Below are 20728 nucleotides of genomic sequence, written 5' to 3'. Positions count from 1 at the left end.
ATCCTTCGAGGATTCAATTATCAGGGTAAGAAAAAAATTATTAAAAATATCGGAAAAATGAGGAATTGGATAGAATTCATTCTAAGTCGAATTTTTCAGAAATTAGACGCTGAAAAGTATTTTTAACGAATTTACCCTCGGTATAATTCCGCATAAAAAATTGAATGGAAAAAGTCTCAACCGAATCAAAAACGACACGGTTAAATCCTGGCCGAATTGGCAAAGAATGCCTCATACATACGTCATTCGCAGAATGCACTTTGAGGAAAATACGAAAGCATTCGAGAAATTGGTGAATTACGTTGCGAATCTTTCGTCGAGAATATCGTTCTTATTTTTGTCGAACAAGTTTTGAAAGAAAAAACGAGTAATAAAAAATGCAGGAAATGAAAAGTAAAAGTAATAATTCACCGTTTCCGTCGCTTCGCATTTCCCCCGTTTCTGTCCCGCGTTTTTTAGCCTCGCTTTTCACTCTCATACCTTCTCGCTTATTATTCCGATACCAGAAAATGTCCCGCTCTGCCTCCTTGGGAACGGTATGGTGGCAACCACCGAGTGCTTCGAAACACCAGAGTTTCTGCTTCTTTTGTTCGCTTATATACCGGTAATGGACAAGGGGATATGTCGTCGTATAAATTATTCCTACACGTGGCAACGACTCGGTCACAATAATTGCGAGTATTGACCCCACGGAGCAGAGGAGAATTAATTATTATACGTTCGTTACCTGAAAAGTCCATTTCGCCGGATTACCGGTTCTGGAGTAGCGAAGGCGTTGGTAATGATCATCGAACGGAGCTAAAAATTGAAAACATTAGAAAAACGATGCTACCTACATTTTGTCCAACAAATATTCTTTTTATATAACGCTAGCATCCTTTGCGCATTTTTTCATTGGTCTTTTTCGTGCACGAAGTAGCCGTTTCTATGACGTTGGAGTAAGTTTGCGAATGCGCATGCGCGGAGTATAGAAAGGACCACTTTTAAGTCCTAGGAGTTATTGGTGCTCCCTTCTGTACTGCGCATGCGCGGTCGCAAAACGCGACCTAACCTCAATTTCGTGCTTCGTGAAAAAACGCGTAACATTCTCTTGTTACGTAAAGAATCGTGTGCAGCAAGGAGGCAACGGTCCTTTCGCTTCGCAAATTTGCAATAATCGTTATCGGCTCGCACAAGCTCGCAATATATGGTAGTTGGAAAATTATTGTTTCGTATACGATGCTTGGCAAGTTCAACATCGCATTTTGCGCAACTATCGTAATGGGTGTTACATAAAAATCATAATTTCTAAACTAATTATGATTACAATAAACTGCGATGATGGTTGCAGTTTTTACAATGTCAATTTTGTGTTCAGGATATTGCGTCGGGGAAGTAACCTTTTTTTAAACTTTGTGAAAATGTATCAATCTCACAATTTTTTTTTTTCAAATCTTGATTTTTCCAGATCGTAATCAGACAATTGTATCGAGTAAAACTCGTTAATTGACTAACTTCGGAAGTTTTTTTAATCCAATAATGAGACGATATATTTTTAAACGTGAACTCGCATCATGTACTTTCGCTTCAAAATTAGCAGAAAAGCTTGCGTATGCAGAAAGTCCGTAACGACTTCTCGAAAATGATTCGGTAAAATATATCCTCAACCGAGCTCAGCCTCCGGCCAGCTTTCGTTTTCAACGCCGTCATGTTTTCGATTTTACTTTCTTTCCCTAGCTACAGAATTTTCCATCACTTCATATTTTTGGTCGAATAAAGACATTTTCTATGGCCTATATGTGCTATTCCATCCAAGACGAACGAAATTTCCATAATTACGGAATATGATGAGCGTGAGAAGTCTATGCGCCATGCGTGTGTAGCGGGCGCGGAAAGAGCCGAGGCTGGTACGGTGGAGTAGGGGGGGGAGGGGGGTTGGGCGAGTATCGCGCATGCGCAGAGAGAGAAGCGCGAAGCGAGCGAGTAGCGAGCGAGGAAGTGGGAGGTGAGAGTAGTTTCGCTCGAGCGCCCACGGAAGAAGGTTTGGACCGAAATAGTCGCATACCGATATCGAGCCTAGTGGTGAGTGATATGGTAGAACAATAGGAAAAGTGATAAAACGATCATTGATATTCGTACTGTATAATATAATACAGGTTTTTTTTTTGTACAATTTCATAATTAAGTCCGGAAATTGATGGCCAATTGAAGCCTGTGCAACGATCCATTAATCCGAAATTTTTGTATATTCATGTACCAAACAATTTCTGGTAGCACGAATCGTTAATTGTTTGCAAACTCTGATGTGTGGAAAAAATGTCAATTGGAAAATAACAAATCTTCTTTGTGCGAGGTCCTAATTCTGCGGCAAAATGGAATCCAAGTTTTTCTGGTGACAGGGATTTTCCGAAAACCTTGCATGACCTTTGTTTAAAGAAAAAATTTCAGGAATAAAAAATTTGTTCGGACGGGTCGGAGAAAAATCTTAGATTATTTCTGGACGAGTTTAAGTTATTCTTATGCTGGCTGACGATTTTTCAAAAATCCTACGGAGTTTCAGGAAAGACTTCATATTCGAGCGTAAAAAAAAAAACATCAAAGTTCTCTTGTTTCTGGTTATTTACCGACGGTATCGTCTCATGGAAAACTGGGATGGATTTCTTGGGGAAGTAAGAAATTCTTAGAAGATGGTCGAAATAAATTTATGATTTTCGAAGTGTAGCTGAAAGAATCTGAAATAATTTCCAGAAAACTTGGTACGAAAATTGTCAAGAAATATCAAGAATGTACGAATTGTTACCGACATCGATCTTTCGCGCATAGATATACAAATTACGATATTTCTAAAAAATTTATGAAAATTATTCAAATTTTTCGGAAATTGCAAAAAAAAACAAAAGCCAAGAATTATTTAAAAATTCGTATAAATATTTCAAAGTTTCTGAGAACAATTTTCACCAAGGTTAATTAAAACCAGGGATAAAAGTTGTCCAGATTTTATCAAAGACAATGTGCGTTTGTTTTCTTAGGCAGGAAAATGGGGTAAAATAATTCAAAGTCGGTTACGGACAATTATTTGTACTAGAAACGTTAAAAAATTCAATGAAACAACTGGCTCGCTGCTGGGGGAGCGATGAAATAAATTGCAACAATGCTTTCAGTGAAATCTATCGGTTTTCTCGGGGATAAAGGAGTCAAAGGAGGTTGGCGAGTGCAGCTCGCCGGGGCTTTGTGCTACCCGGTATCGAGGCGAGCATTGTTGCGGGGCAACAATGTCGTTCAATCTTGGAAGGTAAGATAAAATCTCTGCTTCGAGATGGTGCAGCTCGAGCCAAGCCAAGCCCATCGTTTATCCGCGAAAATTGCCGCATGCACTTGTCTTCGTATATACGAGTCGCAATTTTTCCCTTTGTCGAGCAAGGGAAGCAAGAAAATTCCTCGCATAGCGATCCTCGCGGCGTCGAGATGAATTTAACGATCGATAAGAAGTGGTGGAATTTTTAATGCGTTAAATATTGATTTCAATGTCAATCCAACAGTTTTCGAAGAAGTGAAAATTTGTTTTTTTTTAAATCCTTCCATCATAGGGCAAATCCTGAAATAATTGGAATAAAAAGTGACGGACTTAAGTTTTTGGGGAATATTTCATGTATCAGATTTGAATATTTGTAAATTGAAACTGATTCCGCGAGACGAACATAAAACGACAAATGAGGAAAAATTAAAAATTTTCAGATAGTCAAAATCGATTGATCTGGCATGGAATGCCCGATATATTGGGTTGCTTGTACTATCAGCGTCTGCACTTCACCAATACTCGAAAATTAAAAAGCCTCACAACGACGCGAGATTGCAAAAACTTCGAAAGAATTTGCAATCATGCGGGTCTCAAAAACAGTTGAAAAAATAGAAAAAAAGGCAGATCGAGCATGGCTCGAAAAAAATGTCTCTTAACTTTTGTCGATTCAGATTTCCCTCCAAAATGAAGTAAAAAAAAATCTCTCGGCGTGTTTTAATAATTAATTCGTAATCCTAGTATTTTTTGAACAAAACTCGTTAGATTTCAATGCTAATTTCGTCGTAATTTTTCAAACTATCAAAATGTTCGAACTCAAATCTCTCACTCACTACAGAGATGCGAGAGAAAGAACGAAAATACAAAATATAATAATGAGGAATAAATAAAATCGGTAGGAGGCAGTTCCAAAGTCGGCAGGAAAATTAGTGGAAGCAAAGCTGCCTGAAAATGTGTTTTCCTCTATTTGTACACGTCCAGTTCCAGTATTGTATATATGTATGTATAACAATATACGCGAGCTATTTCCACCCGGATGACAGAGACGTGGATCACCAGCCAAAGTTAATATCGCAGCAGATGGTGTGCGCGATGTTTTGCACAACAGTGAATATTGATGGACGAAATAACGTAGAAATTTTAATACACATTTTGTCGAAAAGATCACAAATGTCTTTAGAATGTCATTATATTCAATTTTACTCGGGTATAATTATTTTTTCTCCTGATCTATGCTGACAATAACGTGGTTTTTACGTTTGCTCTGTTATTCCATTATTTGCACAAATATATATATCAGAAACGAAAATGATTAACAGCAGAGTTGGAAATTTGATGAATTTCACGAAACAAATGCTTGAATTTTTGCTATTTCTTCGAAACAATTTCATAAATATTTCGATAGATTCAAGTAGAATTGTGCAATTCGTAGATAGTATAAGAATTTTCATTTTTTTTTTTTTTTTTACAATAATTTTAATTAATGTGGTTGAAAAATAACAAATTTGTTCAAACTTCACCGATCACGCAACATTTTTTCTATTATGTTAGAACTTTATAAAATTTTTGTAGTAACTGAATATCATATTACAGAATCAACTAAGAATATTTTGTTGAGATACAGATTGCGATTCGAATAGAGAAATCGTTATTCGTGAGTTTAGGGCTGTAATATTATGAAAAAAAAATTCCACCACATTTTGCGGGGTTTGAAAATTTGTGTTATTCTTGAAAGAAAAAAAAAATCGACCACAATTACTACGAAGAAAGTGAAAAAATCTTTTCCAAGTCCGTTGAAAAATGCATTTTCCTATTTCAATGTATGAAACTGAAACAATGCGTGCGTTTAACGAATTCGTAAAAAACGATATATATTTGTTTAAATCAATGAACTTTGGTGGAAACGTGAAACTCAAGCTCACTGTAAAACTAAGCCAACAAGTTTGAAACTGAAGGAAAACCTACGTAATGCGTTATTAACAACTTACAAGGCAATAAAAAATATCGATAAAAAAATTAAAATTGGCAACAGTTTCAACATGCAAGTTTCACGAGGAATATTTCATACATTGACATTTTTTTCTTTCTTCTGCAAAGAGATAGAGTGAGGCTAAGGTTGATAGAATGCGTGTAGGTGTTGTTTTCGCGAGGTTCGCAATGCGGTACGAAATCCGAGAATACCTTGTGAAGTGATCTGTGCTATTTGTAGAGATTTGCTACACGAGTCACGCAAAGATTTCTGAAAACACGCGAGATCTTCGATGAACCGATTCTGAAGCGTTCCTATTGATCTGGGTGTTATTCCATTCGCAAAGGGAAAAAAAAACATTCAAATAAAACGAAACCGAGCTTTAATAAAATCACGGAAAAAGAATTTCCGCTTGTTTGCCTGTCGAAATCAATCTCAAAACACGTGGAATATTCGACGAAATTTTATCTCGGTCTCAACTTTACCTATTTCGATCTCCGTATGAAGAATTCATGTTTTGATACCGTAGGGAAAGGCAATTACAACTTCTTGTGTGTTCTTCTCCTCCCTTTGCGAAGTAATATGAGTTTTTGGGTATTTGGTGAAATGAAATTTTTTACGAGCAGTTATGCTAGAAGAGACCGAAGGCAGAAAGAATCCAACCCGTACATGACGCAACCATTCGATCCAACAAACCTAAAATCCCACCGCTGCCACCAATTTTGCCATGAACAAGATTGACTGTTTTCCAGTTGATTTCCACCTGGAATCTAACTTTAAAATCAGTTTATCATTGCTGCAACTTTGGAAAACGGTAAAATAAAGCAACTGTCTTAAATAGACGAACAGCAATAAACTGAAAATAAATTTCCGTCGTCGGGAATAATTTCGGAGAAACCTTGCTTGTCGTAACTTTGCTATATCATAACCTTGTCATAAATTTTCAATGAGCACTCGTTTCGGATACGAAAACTTCGAGGTGGAAAATTCCCGACGCTTCCGACCCTCGAAGAGATACGGCAAGTTAGTAAGGGAAAACATTGTGTCGAATAAATTCAAGTGTGTCTTTTTGTTCGTGTTTCATTGCCAATGCCACTGGCTCGATAAACTTCGAAACTACCGATGCTCATAAATCTAAATGTAATTAAGTATAGAACGTTGTTGTCAAAATGTTATTTCAACTTTTTTTAATCTATACTAAAACAGTAAATGCTTCAGTAGGCAAAGAAACCTGTTTAAATCATCTGCGAGTCTCCTTCTCCATTCACTACTGCTTTTTTACGCCAACCGAACGTTTACGAGTTTCTTACCAAGTCCACTGGAAAAAATAAAAGAGATTTCGTTACTTAGATAGCAAATATTTGGTTGAATTCATATGTTATACGTAACCAATCGCAAAGTTTTATTAAATGCTCTGCATAACTCGCTGAATCGTGTTCATCTGATTTTATTCCAACGTTTTAGGTTTCACTATTCACACATTTTCTTCGGCTTTAGTTGAACGAAAGTTGGGAACGTTATATATTTTTAATAGTGCTAATAGAGAAATTTCTAGCTCATGTATCGTGAAAAGTGTTTCAAATAATATCAATTTAGAATTTATTGGTTCAAGTTCACCTTTTGCTGTTCTGAAATTTTCGTCTTCAAATTCAATCGTATTCTGATACCCATTTGGTTAAAAATAAACCGTGAAAAAAAATCTGTGCTTTTTTTCGAAGACGATCATAATTTACAAAGTCTTTTTGAAGTGATATGAGATATAAAGGAAAATTCAGGATAGTATCAATTTCAGCTTCCCGATCAGCTCCTTTATTATTTTGCAATTCTTGAGTTCTACCTCGAGCAATATCAAATTTTGTTAAGATTACTTCCAGGCGTTATCTGATTCTCTGTTTTTTCTGAACTACTATCGAATTTTCACTGAAACTTTCTTGTCTCCAAATTGGTCATAAAATTTGAAAAAATATTTCAGGGATTTCCATCGCGTTGAGGAGTATAAAAAAAATTTCACTGGAGCTGTAAACTCGATGATACAGCTGTAATAGCCAAAAGTGCCGCGTGCCGGTGTCAGATCAATCATAAAAAAGGGTCTCGATCTCATCACGCGACGAGGGTTGCTTTTCCTTCGTTTTTTTCTAAGGCTTCTGTCAACATCGAATGTCACTTTCGAGTCGGAAATTCTTTGACGACACGTGAAGGTATATTTGCTACCGTAAATTATATGAAATCAATACAGGAGAGAAGTGCCCTCGTGTCGGGTTTCAAAATAAACGCAAGAACGGATCGATTGGGTCAATAGAACCAAAAGTACGTCAACCTATTTTACCAATCTTTTTGGCACATCGCTCACGCTCAACTTCTTCCACCGCACTGCAGTTGGAGTTGGACTTTTCGGACGAAAACAGAAACTTCAAAGCCAGAGAAGTTCCAAGAGTACTCAAAGGATGTTGATGTGATATTTTAGGTGCCCCGAGAATATCGGTCGTCGTAAAGAATATGTAAAACAGAAAGTATTTCATACCTATACCCAGTCAATACACAAACTCCAGTAATATCGTCCAATATATTCAAAGAATTTATCAGATTCTTTCATTCAGAAGATAAATTCTTTCTTCCAGAAACTCATCTCGACTTCCCACATCTTTATTTTACTGCAGTGGACTCTTCGACTTTCACAAAAATTCACTTGAAAATCTGATCTTTTCGCAATATTCAGCCACGTTCGTAAAGTGGAACAGCCATGTGAAAAAATCGTTTTATTTCCATTCAGGATTATCCAAATCCGGAACTAAGATTCGAAAATTGATAATCTGAAAAAATCGGCCTCTCATCGAAATACCCGGACCCTGGAAAAAAAAGTCTCTGGACACGTTGTTTAGTTGTTTAACTGTTGTCTTTTTTTATAAAATTCATCTCAAATTACACGGATTGTGAAGAATTTATTTTTTCACACCATGGAGCATTTTCGGTGTATTATGAAAATTGTAAAAAATTACAAAATGATCAATTACTTCCAAAATTACATCAAGGGAAAAATAATATGATACCGAATGATCGTGAGGTAGTCCAAATTTTTATCCCAATTGGAACGCCCCATATTTTCTCGAATATAGAACTATGCGCATGTACAATATATATATAAACTATACTTCCGGAAGCTGCTGGATAATCTGAGCGCACGCGATACCTAAGCTCCGGTGTGCCTATCCGAAGGTGGTAAACCGGTAGTCGGGTAATCAGAAGCTTCCGGTGAAGTAGGCAAAGCTTCCTGTTACGTCTCCTACGTTTAATTGATTCCCCCGTCAAGGCAGCCGCATTTAAAAAGGGTGGTGAGTTGAAACCAATACGTTTCGATCATCGAATTGACAATTGCACATTCGAAAGCTACGACGATTTTTTCTCGGATGTTAAAATTATATAAAGACAACCTGCACATCAGTTTTTCATTTTTCAAGAATCAAAAATCATGGTGAAAGATTAAATAGATTCTTTCGATGCGATTTTACTCAAGCTCGCTTTGTTTGTAAAAGTATTTTCTTCAAATTGACCGATGCAGATTTTTGGAATATTTACACGTCTGCTCGCCATTGTTTAACAAAACACATATTGGTAAAAAATACGCCTATTGTTAGTCGGAGAAAAGCATCAGTGATAATAAAATATTTTAATACATTTTTTGAGCAGCTGACTCACTTCGATAGGGTTGTATTTATCCCATACGAATCGTTTTTTTTTTTTTTTTTTGTTTTGTTTCTGCTGAAAAATAGCGTAATGGAATAATTCAGATAATAATATTTTACCAAAACGTGAGGCTAAATACATTCAGAAAAACTTCTGCAATTCACAAAATTTCTCAATCAAATAATGATTTTTCTTTGAACCGAGGCTTGGATTTTCTATATAATGTTTCATTTGCGAATTATGAGTCATGTTTCGAACAATACTCGGTTTGGTTGAAATCACTTATTCGCATTTTGTGTTTCTCCGCTTTCTCTCAAAACACTGTGAAAACTTGATCGGAATTTGCAAGTCCTTCGTAAAGCTCTCGATTTCACATTTCTTGCGACAAATTTCTGGAGTGTCGGGAATTTTGAGAAGAAAAAACATCTGGCGTTTTTCAATCACATTTCAAAAGAAAAGAAAAACAAACAGGGTTAGGAAAAGTTCGTAAAATATTTTACGATTCGCACGTATGAACGGGATTGGGTGCAATTGATGCGATACGAATCGAAACAGGTAGGCCATTGGCAATTAGAGGTACAGCTGTGTACGTTGGCGAATTAACAGAGGTAACGGAACAAAATTTGGGTTGCACATGCAAGTCGAAAGCGGTAATTGTCGTGATATGCGCGACGTGCATGACGGAGATGGGGAATGACGGCGGGTTGCAAAAACACGAGAGGCAGAGAAATGCGGGACGCAATTTGGACTCTCACGCGACTCCCGACGGGAGTGTCGATATTGTTCAACATCACACAACCCGATCCTCGTACATCGTTTGAAGTACCCACACAACGCGTCGAATCGTGACGGATCCCGAAATCGGATTAAATCACGTTGCGTCTCGTTTCTCGTCCCCTGGAATCTGCAATTGCCCGAGAGTCCAGCGGCTTGTTCGATCACTTTTATAGAGAAATTACACTCGAATTTAACAAAAAACACACAGTTTTTCAGAGCATGCAGCTTGAAAGGAGAGCAGAAATACCTGTTTTACCGACAGATTTACCAAATCGTGTTTCACGTTTTTTTTTCTTTTTTTTCTGCTCTTGACCAACAAAATTTGTAGAAATTTTCGTAAACGAGAGGATTTGTAATCGTAAGTTTGAAACGTTGACGAAAACACTGAGAACATACTCGACATTGATTTCGATTCTCTTAATTGAGGTTATGACGCGCTGCGCTTTGTAGCTGAATGTAACGATTTTTGTACTCGTTATTCAATTATCCAAATTGTTTTCAACTCGCAAAAAGAGAGAGATAATAATTCGTATAATTCTACGAAGTTCGAACATATTTTATTACCCAGCCGAAGCAAAATGTCTAAAATACGATTTGCTGAGGTGATTGGTAAAACAGGTAATTAAGTTACATCTGATTGAAAAAAATTCCGTGAATCCCTTACGTAATTGTCAACGTCGTCGGAGAAATCACGTTTTTCAACTATCATTTTGTTCACTGAATTTGTCGGTAAAACAGAAATATTAAGGCTATAAATGGTATTAAGGGTATGTATCAGTCGGTAATATCCTGCCCTTAGCGTTAGAGGAGTTATTTTTTAGAAATGATATATCGTGTGATACGATACGACGGAAATTTACTTTCATGTAACATTCATCCCAGCAGAAATAAATAGTGATTTAAATTCGCATACCTATATTTATAGTTTTTCTTGTCGCTGTAGATATCGGATGAAATCGAGATTTCCGGTGAATGAAGCTTACCTTACTTCATTCACAAGTGAATTAGCAACGAAATCGACAAGCATCGACCTTCTTTACGGCCCCCAGAGAAGGAGCCCGGTCCCCTCTGTCAAGTGGAGGAGAATTTCGATTGGCAAACTAACCCTTGTCTGCAAGGACGATACTACTTCTAAAAAGTCGCCAAAAATTGAGCACCGCTTGAAAGGGAAAGATGTGAAGTGGGGGTAAAGGTGGTAGAAGCAAAGGTAAGTCCTCGGAGCAGCGGGCAACATTCAAGTGCGAAGGTACAAAGCTTGAACCACACAGTTGAACTTTTTCTGATCCCAAAAAGGACGAGGATGCTTTAGGGAGACTTGAACCCTCGGGTGAATCACGAGTACGTGCGCATCGTGCAAACCTATAATAAATTTCGCTAGTGATGTTATAGTTTAATCCGCGAAACCCCCGCGGTCAAGTGGACAATAAATTTATTTCGAAGGGTCGGACCTAACGCGCGAGGCACTGTCAAACTACGTGATAACCCCGACCTATGGAACAATGGCTACGTAACCTTATGAATTATTCAAATCGCAATGGATTATTATGTGGAACTATGTCCTTGGTATTCGTTTTGCCATTTACCATTTCTCGGGCTCTGTTACAATCGATCGAGCTGTAAGCCCAACCGCCCTACCTAGGAGTCCAGGAATCTAGGTAGCCCTGCAGGAGTTGGGAATATTTCGGTTCAGCGTTTCATCTCAAATCGTGTTTTTAAAATTTATAAACAATTCTCGGGATTGAAACTTTTCGAAGTGAAACGGGAGAAATTTTTTAAACAAAAGCAAAAACATTGGTAGCGTAGCTAAACAAAGTCGAAGAGATTCGGAAATGATAAACATTCAATTTTCATTTACTGGCAAGTACCAATTAATATACGAATTTCAAAACTAGGGGAACACACAATAATTTTTTGAAGCAAAGATCTGTTATTTTTATTCTTGGTGTGAATAGATAGATGTGCAGTAATATAGATAGATATAAGTAGGTATAGGCAGACAAAGCTGAGAACTGTCTTGACCAACGGAAAAAAAAAATTACTGGAGAAGATACCAAGTTTCGGACAGTTCTATGAATTTAAAAAAATTTTGTCTGTTCTAGAAAATTCATAAAACTTATTGAAATTCATCGATGTGTTTAAAAATTTCACATTCTGTGTACATCCTTAATAATTTCATTAAGTTTCTTACGATGAAACAGGTTATACCAAAAAAGATTAAAAACACGGATCCGGATCACAATTCAGTTTCAATGAAATTCCTGAATCAAAATTACCGCTACACGAGATAGGAGCAATTTTGGGTAATTCAACCGCAGTTAATATCTGCACGAACCACGTCTAAGTGCCAGTGGTTTTGCAGGGTCTTTTATTATAGACTCGTATTATCGTCAGTCTAGGATATAACACGTGGAGCAGAAATCAGAGGCACAAAGTAACGCACGCACTTGATATAATTATAACCCAAACGAAATCCCATGTCACTTTGTGTATAATATCAACTGAGAATTTCAACAATTCGGGGACCTTCAGAACTTCACTCTACACCTTTCCTCTCAGCTCATATAGCTGAGCTCTTCGCTGTTAGAAACAGCCCTGGAATAACACCTGGTGCCATGTGCCTAAGCCTCGACACTCGACCGCCAGGTATTTTGGGAATGTCACTCGTGATCCTTCGCATCTCAAGGATAAACTCAACTTCCTCCTCGGGCATCAGAGACAAAGCCCAGGAGTTTAATAATCGAGGAATGCCACCTTCGGTCAAAGCTCCACGGCCATTGATCTCTCACTCCATCATTACAGGTACAATTCTCGACCGGAAATGGCGGGGTGATAATACTCGACAAACAATCGCAGATAACCTGGTCCATGGATTTTTCTCATTCGCAATTCCAGAAATAGACGCCTAATCGACTTACCGCAGAGCCACTCGATAACGATCCAATTTCCATCCCGATTAGTAAGGGATTCAATTTTTTTTTTTTTTTTTCGTCACCTCGTACTGATTTTTTTACCATCTATTTCCTGACGTGGCTCGCATTGTCAAAAATATTGTAAAGTATGAAAGTCCAGCTGTGACGCCAATTGAAATGTTGTATGGAAAAGAAGACTTGTAGTTTGATTATGAATAGTTAATTTGAAATAATATTTGAGGTTAGAGTGGCGGATCCAATGACCCACCAAGTTTCAAGATGGCGGAGCTTAAAATAATATGTGATAATCCGGTTCAAGTTCGAGACTCAAATTCTGCCATCTAGTTAATCTCATCGAGTCTTTGACAAAAATACATTTGATCAGAATCCGAGATTTTTTTCCACTGACTGTAAAACAATTTTCATCAAATGATTATATATTTTGTGCATCACGTTTTTGCAGTCAACAAACACCACGGAAAGAACCAACCGACTGGAAAGCACTGGCACGAATGGTATGTAACTCCAATGAAATTTTCAGATTATCCGTGAAAATAACCCACAGAAGTGAAGGTGGCAGAATTTCACCTCGACTCGACGATTAATCCTGATCCCATTTTCGAGCACAACGTTTGATATATTCTCAAAGGGCATGCCAAAGGAGTACAGGTAATTTTCCATGAAAGGTTTTCCCTCATACTGTGGATTTGAATACTTCAGGCGAATTTCAAGTGAATTTTGTGTTTTTATATCGTAGTATCCAAATTCAAAGATTTTTTCCCAAATCCTTTTCTGCCAATTTTGTCAGCCTCGTCAAAATTTTTTTTAAAACACTTACGAACCATTTTTTTGCACTACTCGGGATTGTTTTGTTTGTTTATCGCTTTCTTTTTTATCTCATACGTTTCTACAAAAGTCTACAATTTTTCAAATATAGGCGTAAACATTCCAAATTACCGATCATTCGTATGATTTTTTCATTGAATAATTAATCAGAATAATATAAAATCAAAATAACGGAATAAACGGAAGAATTAAAGTATAACCCAAGAGCAATTCAAAAATTTTGCGTTGAACGAGTCTTATATTTGTGCAGAGAATAGAACAGCAATTCTGAAAGAAAAGAAAACAGAAAAAGTGTCTAAAAATAAAAAAGAATCACTAAAAAATGTGCAACAGCTTGAAGATTTTGTGAGACAATTTGGAAAAAAAATTTTTGAGATTTTAACCAAAATGCGATAAATTATTTAACTCTGATGAATTTCTTGAATAACAGGACAAACAAATGCGCAAGGATTTGCAAAAAGAATCTGTTTTCCCAGCCTCTTCTGAAAGTTTCGGCATAAATATTTCAGAGGTATTTTTATACGTCGCAAGAGAATAAACAAACCCGTCCACTTTTCCGAAATGGACAATGCAAATAGTGAAAGATGATAGAACTGGACAGCTTACATTACCATGCGGCATTTTATTTTCCCCCTTAACAACAACGTGGCTCAAATATCACGTTGGTTTAAATACGTCGAGGTAAAACATGCCTTTGGGAATTACAAATATTCTTCAAATATTAGCCTATAAGCTTCTTACTCCCCGTTGCTGTTTGACTTAGTCTTCCGCAAGAGCGTTGAAAACGTGCTTCAAGATTGAATTTACGAGTGCTCGCTTCCCGGATGAAATTTACAAAAGGGATAAACCCTCGAACAAGTTTCATCGTGGTAACAAGCTCGTGGGATTTTTAAGGCGGTTGGCCAGATGAAACTGGAAACGGGACGAAAACTCAAAACTTTATGTTAGATCCATTACAAGATTATCGTATTAATATTAAGGTTGAGAAATTAATTGATCGATTGGTTAATCGAGAAAACGGTTATCGACAGGGCTGATTAATCGATTAATTTGAAAATGGTAAAACAAGGTCTATGAGTAGTAGATTAATTGCACAACCCTAGAATTTGTCAAATCAATATATTCTTCAACCACGATGCTTTGTCTAGAAATGAAATAAACAAAAAAAATTTTTTCAATTTGTATACAAAAGCTTAGATACCGATTTTTTTATTCACACTCACTTTGAAATCATGGAAATTCTATCTAGATAATATTAATTCGCTAACAACGTTAAGCATTTTTCTGCCACGAATCTGGTTCACCTTTATTTTCTCAAAAGATCATCGCAATTTTGATTTACGAATATACATTAGGTACTTTTGGCACGATTTCAAACCGCCGTTGCATATTCGCGAATTATTCGCAGCTCGTATATTCTCGAGAAATTGGGTGTTGGCCGTTAAGAACGGATGTGGCCGCAGAAATCAGGAATCCCGCAGTACAAAAAGACAAAATATATGAAATCAGGAACAGATAAATATTATACACGTAAAAATGTTATTCGCGACTGGAAATGGCTCAAACTTAAATATGACTGCGAATTCAGACAGTTTCGAGAAACTGCACTTATTTGTTTTGACAAATTATGGAATTGCTTACAAAAAATTAAACCAACATTTGAAGATAGTATTATAAAAGTTTACAAGTTATTTAACGAAATTATGTCAGATTCTGAGTTTCGCAAAAGTTGGCAAAGTTTTACGGTGCAATTCCAGAGCGATTAATAGACATTAAATTTCGACCACTGAACCGAAATTCAGAGTAAAAATATTCAGATATTATACGGGGTGTTATTATTGGAAGCAATGAAAATGTAGTTACAAAGGTATAGAATAAACATTGTACTGGGTTACATATCTAATTGTATTCATTAGTAACCAGGATACGGACGTATTTATATTTTATACTGGTAACAGAATCGACATGAACGTAAGATGCGTTCCGAAATTATCTGGTAGCGCTAAAAAATCCCTAGGACAGAGGCAGAGCTACTCACGAACTCGCTAGCGCAAAAGAGATGAAATATTGTCGTCGGTACTTGTATTGAGAAGCCAGCATGTGCCGGTGCGCCAATCAGAATCATTGACTGACTAGTAGAGCAAGCACTCGACCAATCGCAACGCGGTCGTTTTCATGTAACATCTCTGCGGAACCCCCAATACAAAAGCAATTTCAATGCTTGCTAAAATTGTTTTTCCGAAATGAAAACGAGTGACAAATCGGGGGCTTTGAATTATTCGAGACGTGCAGCAAGCGCATTTCATTCATCTCCTATTCAATTGTTTCACTCTTTCGTTACAGGGTGATTAATTTCACCGAAAACGTGTGCCGAACATAACCTCCCCTTCACCATGATTAGAATTCACCGAGCGTAACGCACGCGTGTCAAATTATTGCCAGAACGTGGAGAACAAAGTTGAATAGGACGGTGAACTGACAGCTTTAGGCTCAAAGTGTGCATTTCATTTATTCCCCTATCGTACCTCCGGTAACTTTAACCTCCCGCTACAAAGTTCTGACCCTCTTCAAAGTCACATTATCTCAACATTCCGCATAAAAAATCTTGCGTCCGATCCAATTTACCGATATTTCTTAACGCGTCACATTTATTTATGGTATGAGAAATAAAATTTGATGATTAATAATTGTTTTTACACCATCTGGGGTTAGAATTTAGATATTGTTTCAGAATTGAATTTGTGTCAAGATCAATTTCAGAGCTTTTAAGACAAAGAACAATTTTCACTGTCCCATTTATGTCATCTAACTTGTGTCAAATATGTAATAATTTTTCTTCTCAGGATTTTTAATGTTTCTTGAATATTCTAAAATTGAAGCGCGAAATTCTCTGACTGCACTTTGAAAATTCTCAATCCGTAGCATCTTGCCTATAATCCTTTCGGGCAAATTTCAGGAAAGATTTTCATCGCATTTGAGGAATAAACGTCGACGAAGACGCGAAACAAAATTTGTAAAATCGAGTTGTTTCACCGATTTTTATTCCGAGTTCTTGCAACGTGGATGAAGGAATCCCAACCTTTCTCCAACCCTCTTATACCCAATCTCTTTCACCCAATTTACTCTCAATTTGAGAATGATGCAGAAAAGTAGAACACGAAGCAAAAATATATTCAGGAAGAATTGAATTACAAAACTGCGAAATAAACAGAGACGATTAATATTTTGAATAAATTTTTAGTAGAAATCGCGTACTTTTTAATAATCTCGAAATTATCTGTGAAATGGAACTTTTCATTCAAACTTATCTATAACGTACAATGCCAGAATTTTCAGCGACAAATTTTCACCGCGAGAAAAATCGATCAGCGACGCATTCATTTGTGTTCAGATTAAAAACACGTTTTGTGCGTGTAATAAATTCTTGAAATAAAAAGACGACAAATGGCATTAAATGTTCACCATTTATTTTTGACCTAATCGATTCAAGGAACAATCGCTCGCATTTGACGGAATTAAACGAATGACACAATTATTCTAATACCGATATCGATTACTGTCCGACCTTAAAGATGACGGATTGATACAGTGAAAATGGTGCATATAATTGCAATAATAACCGATATAACACCGCTGCAATAATTGGTTTTTCTTTATCCACGTTTTGAAAAATTTCTCATCGAGTACGTAACTGCAAAATTTACCATAAATTGCGATTCCTAAAGGTATTTTCTTCGGTTCCCCATTTTAGCACCACCGCCTCTTAAAGTTGAAACTCGCCTCTCTGGCCATAAAGAAAATAATGAAACACTACAAGGACAGTTCCATTTCGTTCTTTGCGATGTTTGAAATTGCCCCCGAGCTTTTGGGACAAACGTTCGATTTCTGTCTTGAGGGACTCTGCGTTGAGAAAATATTTTTCTACCACGGTTCGCGGATTCGACGAAATTGTTCGCTTTCATCGTGCGTCGAGGGAAACTTTGGATCGAGTCACAGAATTCTGCGTTATATTATTTAAAATTTGTAAAAAAAAAGAATGAAATCAACATACATTGTCTCGATTTGACCAAATCATTTTCTGCTTAACAAAAGCAATTAATAATTTCCAATTAAATAGTTGAGTTAAGTTGTTTCGAAAATTGCTTGAAGCTTCGTGCATAATTAAAAAAAAAAAAAAAGAAACAAGTTAACATGTATATTAATTTTTGTGATTCCGTGATACGTTTTTTTCCTTTCTTAACAATCCTCATCAAGGAAAACATGCATCAAATCAGCGATTGAATTTCCAGAAGAAAATTCGAAGATTATTATACATGTTCCATATTTCTTTTAACAAACTTCTTTTCAAAAATTATCCTAGTTAGCCTCGAATATTTGTATATTCAAATTGACAGACAAAGCCACTGGTTGGTTTCAATGTTTCGACTTTTCGATTAAATTTTCAATTCGCTTGTACGTTTGCTTACAAATTACTTTTGTAATGGGTAATATGAAGAAAAATTAATTACAACACTTTCGACGATATGGTAAAAAAATAGTCAAATATCAAGGATCTCGTTCCGATAATTTCGGATGATTTTATTGAACGATTTTACAGTTTCAATATCATGTTAATGTTATATAAATAATTACTCAATACCATCGTTTAATCGTATTTACACATCGTTTATATCGTTCTTGTTTGTCATAGATATTATATCCACTCGGGTTAATTAAAATATCTCTGCAACAGTTTAGACTGCAAAGTAAATATTATAATCGTCAACAAGCCGGATAAACTCTGTATCATCATATTATATTATGCTGGAAGGCTCGTCGACTTGTATTACATCTTCTTAACGCGATCGTAAGGATATAATAGATCGGGGTGCAGGATTTAACGCTTCGAAGTTTACGGTACAACTATAAGATCCGCGAAATTTTTATATTCAGACCTCAGTCAGAACGAAAATTCAATGAGTGAATAAAATCATCGAGACTAAATTTGTAAAATTCATTATTACTCAGTTTCGAGAGAGAGAAAAAAAAAAAACTCATCAACAAACTTGGTGCAAATCGTAATTCTTTCAGATATAATTTGCAGTTAAAATTCAGAGGAAAAAATTAATAATAAAAGAGTACGTGCCCAATTGCACAAATTTCGAACGAACAATTTGAGATCGAGTTCAGTTTTCGAGTCGTTATACAAGTCAACGTAGTTTTATATCAAATGTTTAAAACTATATGAATATATCACTTGGACGCTTTTAAATGACAACGTGTGTACGAAAACGATCAGTTGTTACAATAGATGCATCAATCGTTATATTGACTGTAATTTTAAATGAAATTTGTTAACACTTACTATTACTTATTACACATATACATGATAATATTACGGTTTTGCTTGTTGTGTTAATCAAGGATGGTCACTATATGTATGCGTTCAAAACTCATTATACACTAATTTTATCTACACGTAAATAGCCGACAATTTTTGGTGTTCATTAAACAGTCTGATCAATTCCTACAAATGTGCAATGTACGTATTATACCTAAGCGTAAGACCGTTATGTAAACACATAAAGCAATTGATAGTGATTTTTTATTTATTTTTTTTTTTTATCTTATTTTTTCAATCGTTTATTCATACCACAACTAATTTTTGAACTCTTTATAGAATTGGAAAAATTGGATTTTTCGTTTTTTATGTGGAAAACACTCGTTGGAAGTCACGTTTTAAAATTAAGATCGATTATTTTCCTCACTCCCGTTTAGTTACCTTTCAAAAATTTTGCCAAATCTGTGTAAATTTTTCTCCACACACGTAATCGCATTTATCCTCTATTACAGGTATAAATATAGTATATATTTTAGACTAAACATTCACGTACATGCTATACATATATTATATATCATTTATTTGAAAGAATATTTTCAACATTTCAAATTTTCGCCAACAACGACGCATTATTTTGTATTCGGTCACGATAGTTAATATCTTTACTATACAATAATAGATAATGACTAATTTCATTTTCGATGCTATGTATATAATATAATCTATTAATTGAATAATAAGTGTTAAATTTCTCCTAATTTTATAAGTAATCAAGATTTTCTTCTTGTATTATTCACATATTATTCATATATATATATATACATATTATATCATAAGATCAAGAAATGAAAGAAAAAATTACAGAGATATTTCTTTTCAGATTTTGATCAATTAATTGTACAGAAATATATGAATAGTGGTCCACGTTTTTGATATTGAAAATATTTGTGGCTCTTTGTATAATTGATAATACATGTAACATCGTCGCAGTTACCTGATCCGGTCAAAAAGTCAACAGCTGCTATTTCACGAGGATAGTTTTCTTGAGGCCTGATCAAAAACTCGTGTTTAATCGAGAATAAGTGAATAATGCAATGGAAGATGAAAGTATGGCAATTAGTAACTTTTGTAAATTATTCAAGGATCCGAACGTTTCATTAGATGAAGTGGATTTCGGTAATTAGGATACAAAAATGGCAATGGCCGAGCAATATGGCGTCGCACTCGGTGATCAGCTGATCGTTTGACCCTCGGTTTCAACAAAATAACACGAATACAAAGGAACAGAAGACTTTGGGCAAGCGGTAATAGTTTGATATTCCTCCATCGAGTTGGTACAAAGTGAAATTAGGTTTTAAAAACGAGTTTTATAATTAAATAAGACAGAGATAATTTCGCGCGTTTTCTACCGCCAGCTGGCGTCTTTCGTTACTTTGGATCCCAATGAAGAAAATTAGCCAAAACTCACTGAATTGGACGTTTGGGGATGGGATTACGGATTTCGCCCGGGATGCAGGAGTGTATGGTTTCCGGCCTGGGAATACAACGCTGCCCGAGTTGGCCGAACGAGTTTCGTAATCTCTTCTACTTTCGAAAAGTTCGAGGTGACGCGGCGCTACGAGCACCGCATGCCGAGCAGCCTCCTCTGGGTGCTGCCCTACTCGTTCCACTCTTACTTCGGATACACCCGGGGGACAAAATTATGTAATACTTGTACATTAGACGGTCATTTACAATGTATAAGGATAAATGAACCCGAACATCTAAATTAAAAGATAGAAGAATGTAAAAAGAACCGATCGAGAAATTTGCAGAAATATTATTCATATAATGATAGTAACCAAAAACGAAACGGCACTTATTTCATTGAACAACTATTTGTTATTAAATTTTCATCATCTCTGAATGTCTCCAAATTGGATAAGATAAGCGTGAAAACATTAGAATCGAAT

General features: G+C 36.0%; 1 protein-coding gene and 1 long non-coding RNA gene across 3 annotated transcripts in view; one reads left to right on the top strand and one right to left on the bottom strand.

Annotated features, from left to right (window-relative positions):
* Positions 1-79: 79 nt before the first annotated feature.
* Positions 80-20728, bottom strand: part of LOC124297945 (protein phosphatase inhibitor 2) — a 29188-nt gene continuing 8539 nt past the window's right edge. The window contains exon 5 of the mRNA XM_046749415.1: positions 80-798. Coding sequence (XP_046605371.1) covers positions 786-798 — 13 coding nt within the window. The 3' untranslated portion in view covers positions 80-785. The remainder of the gene's footprint in view (positions 799-20728) is intronic.
* On the top strand, positions 2001-11576 carry LOC124297950 (uncharacterized). 2 transcript variants are annotated; one of them, XR_006906692.1, is made up of 4 exons: positions 2001-2061; positions 3141-3271; positions 5870-6057; positions 10645-11576. It is a non-coding gene; the product is annotated as an uncharacterized LOC124297950 (long non-coding RNA). The 2 variants fall into 2 exon arrangements; XR_006906691.1 differs by lacking the exon at positions 5870-6057.

This window comes from Neodiprion virginianus, chromosome 2 (assembly GCF_021901495.1).
Source record: "Neodiprion virginianus isolate iyNeoVirg1 chromosome 2, iyNeoVirg1.1, whole genome shotgun sequence".
In the NCBI taxonomy this organism is placed as follows: Eukaryota; Metazoa; Arthropoda; class Insecta; order Hymenoptera; family Diprionidae; genus Neodiprion; species Neodiprion virginianus.
The sequence above is the reverse complement of the archived record's forward strand: the minus strand, read 5'-3'. Positions and strand labels throughout refer to the sequence as shown.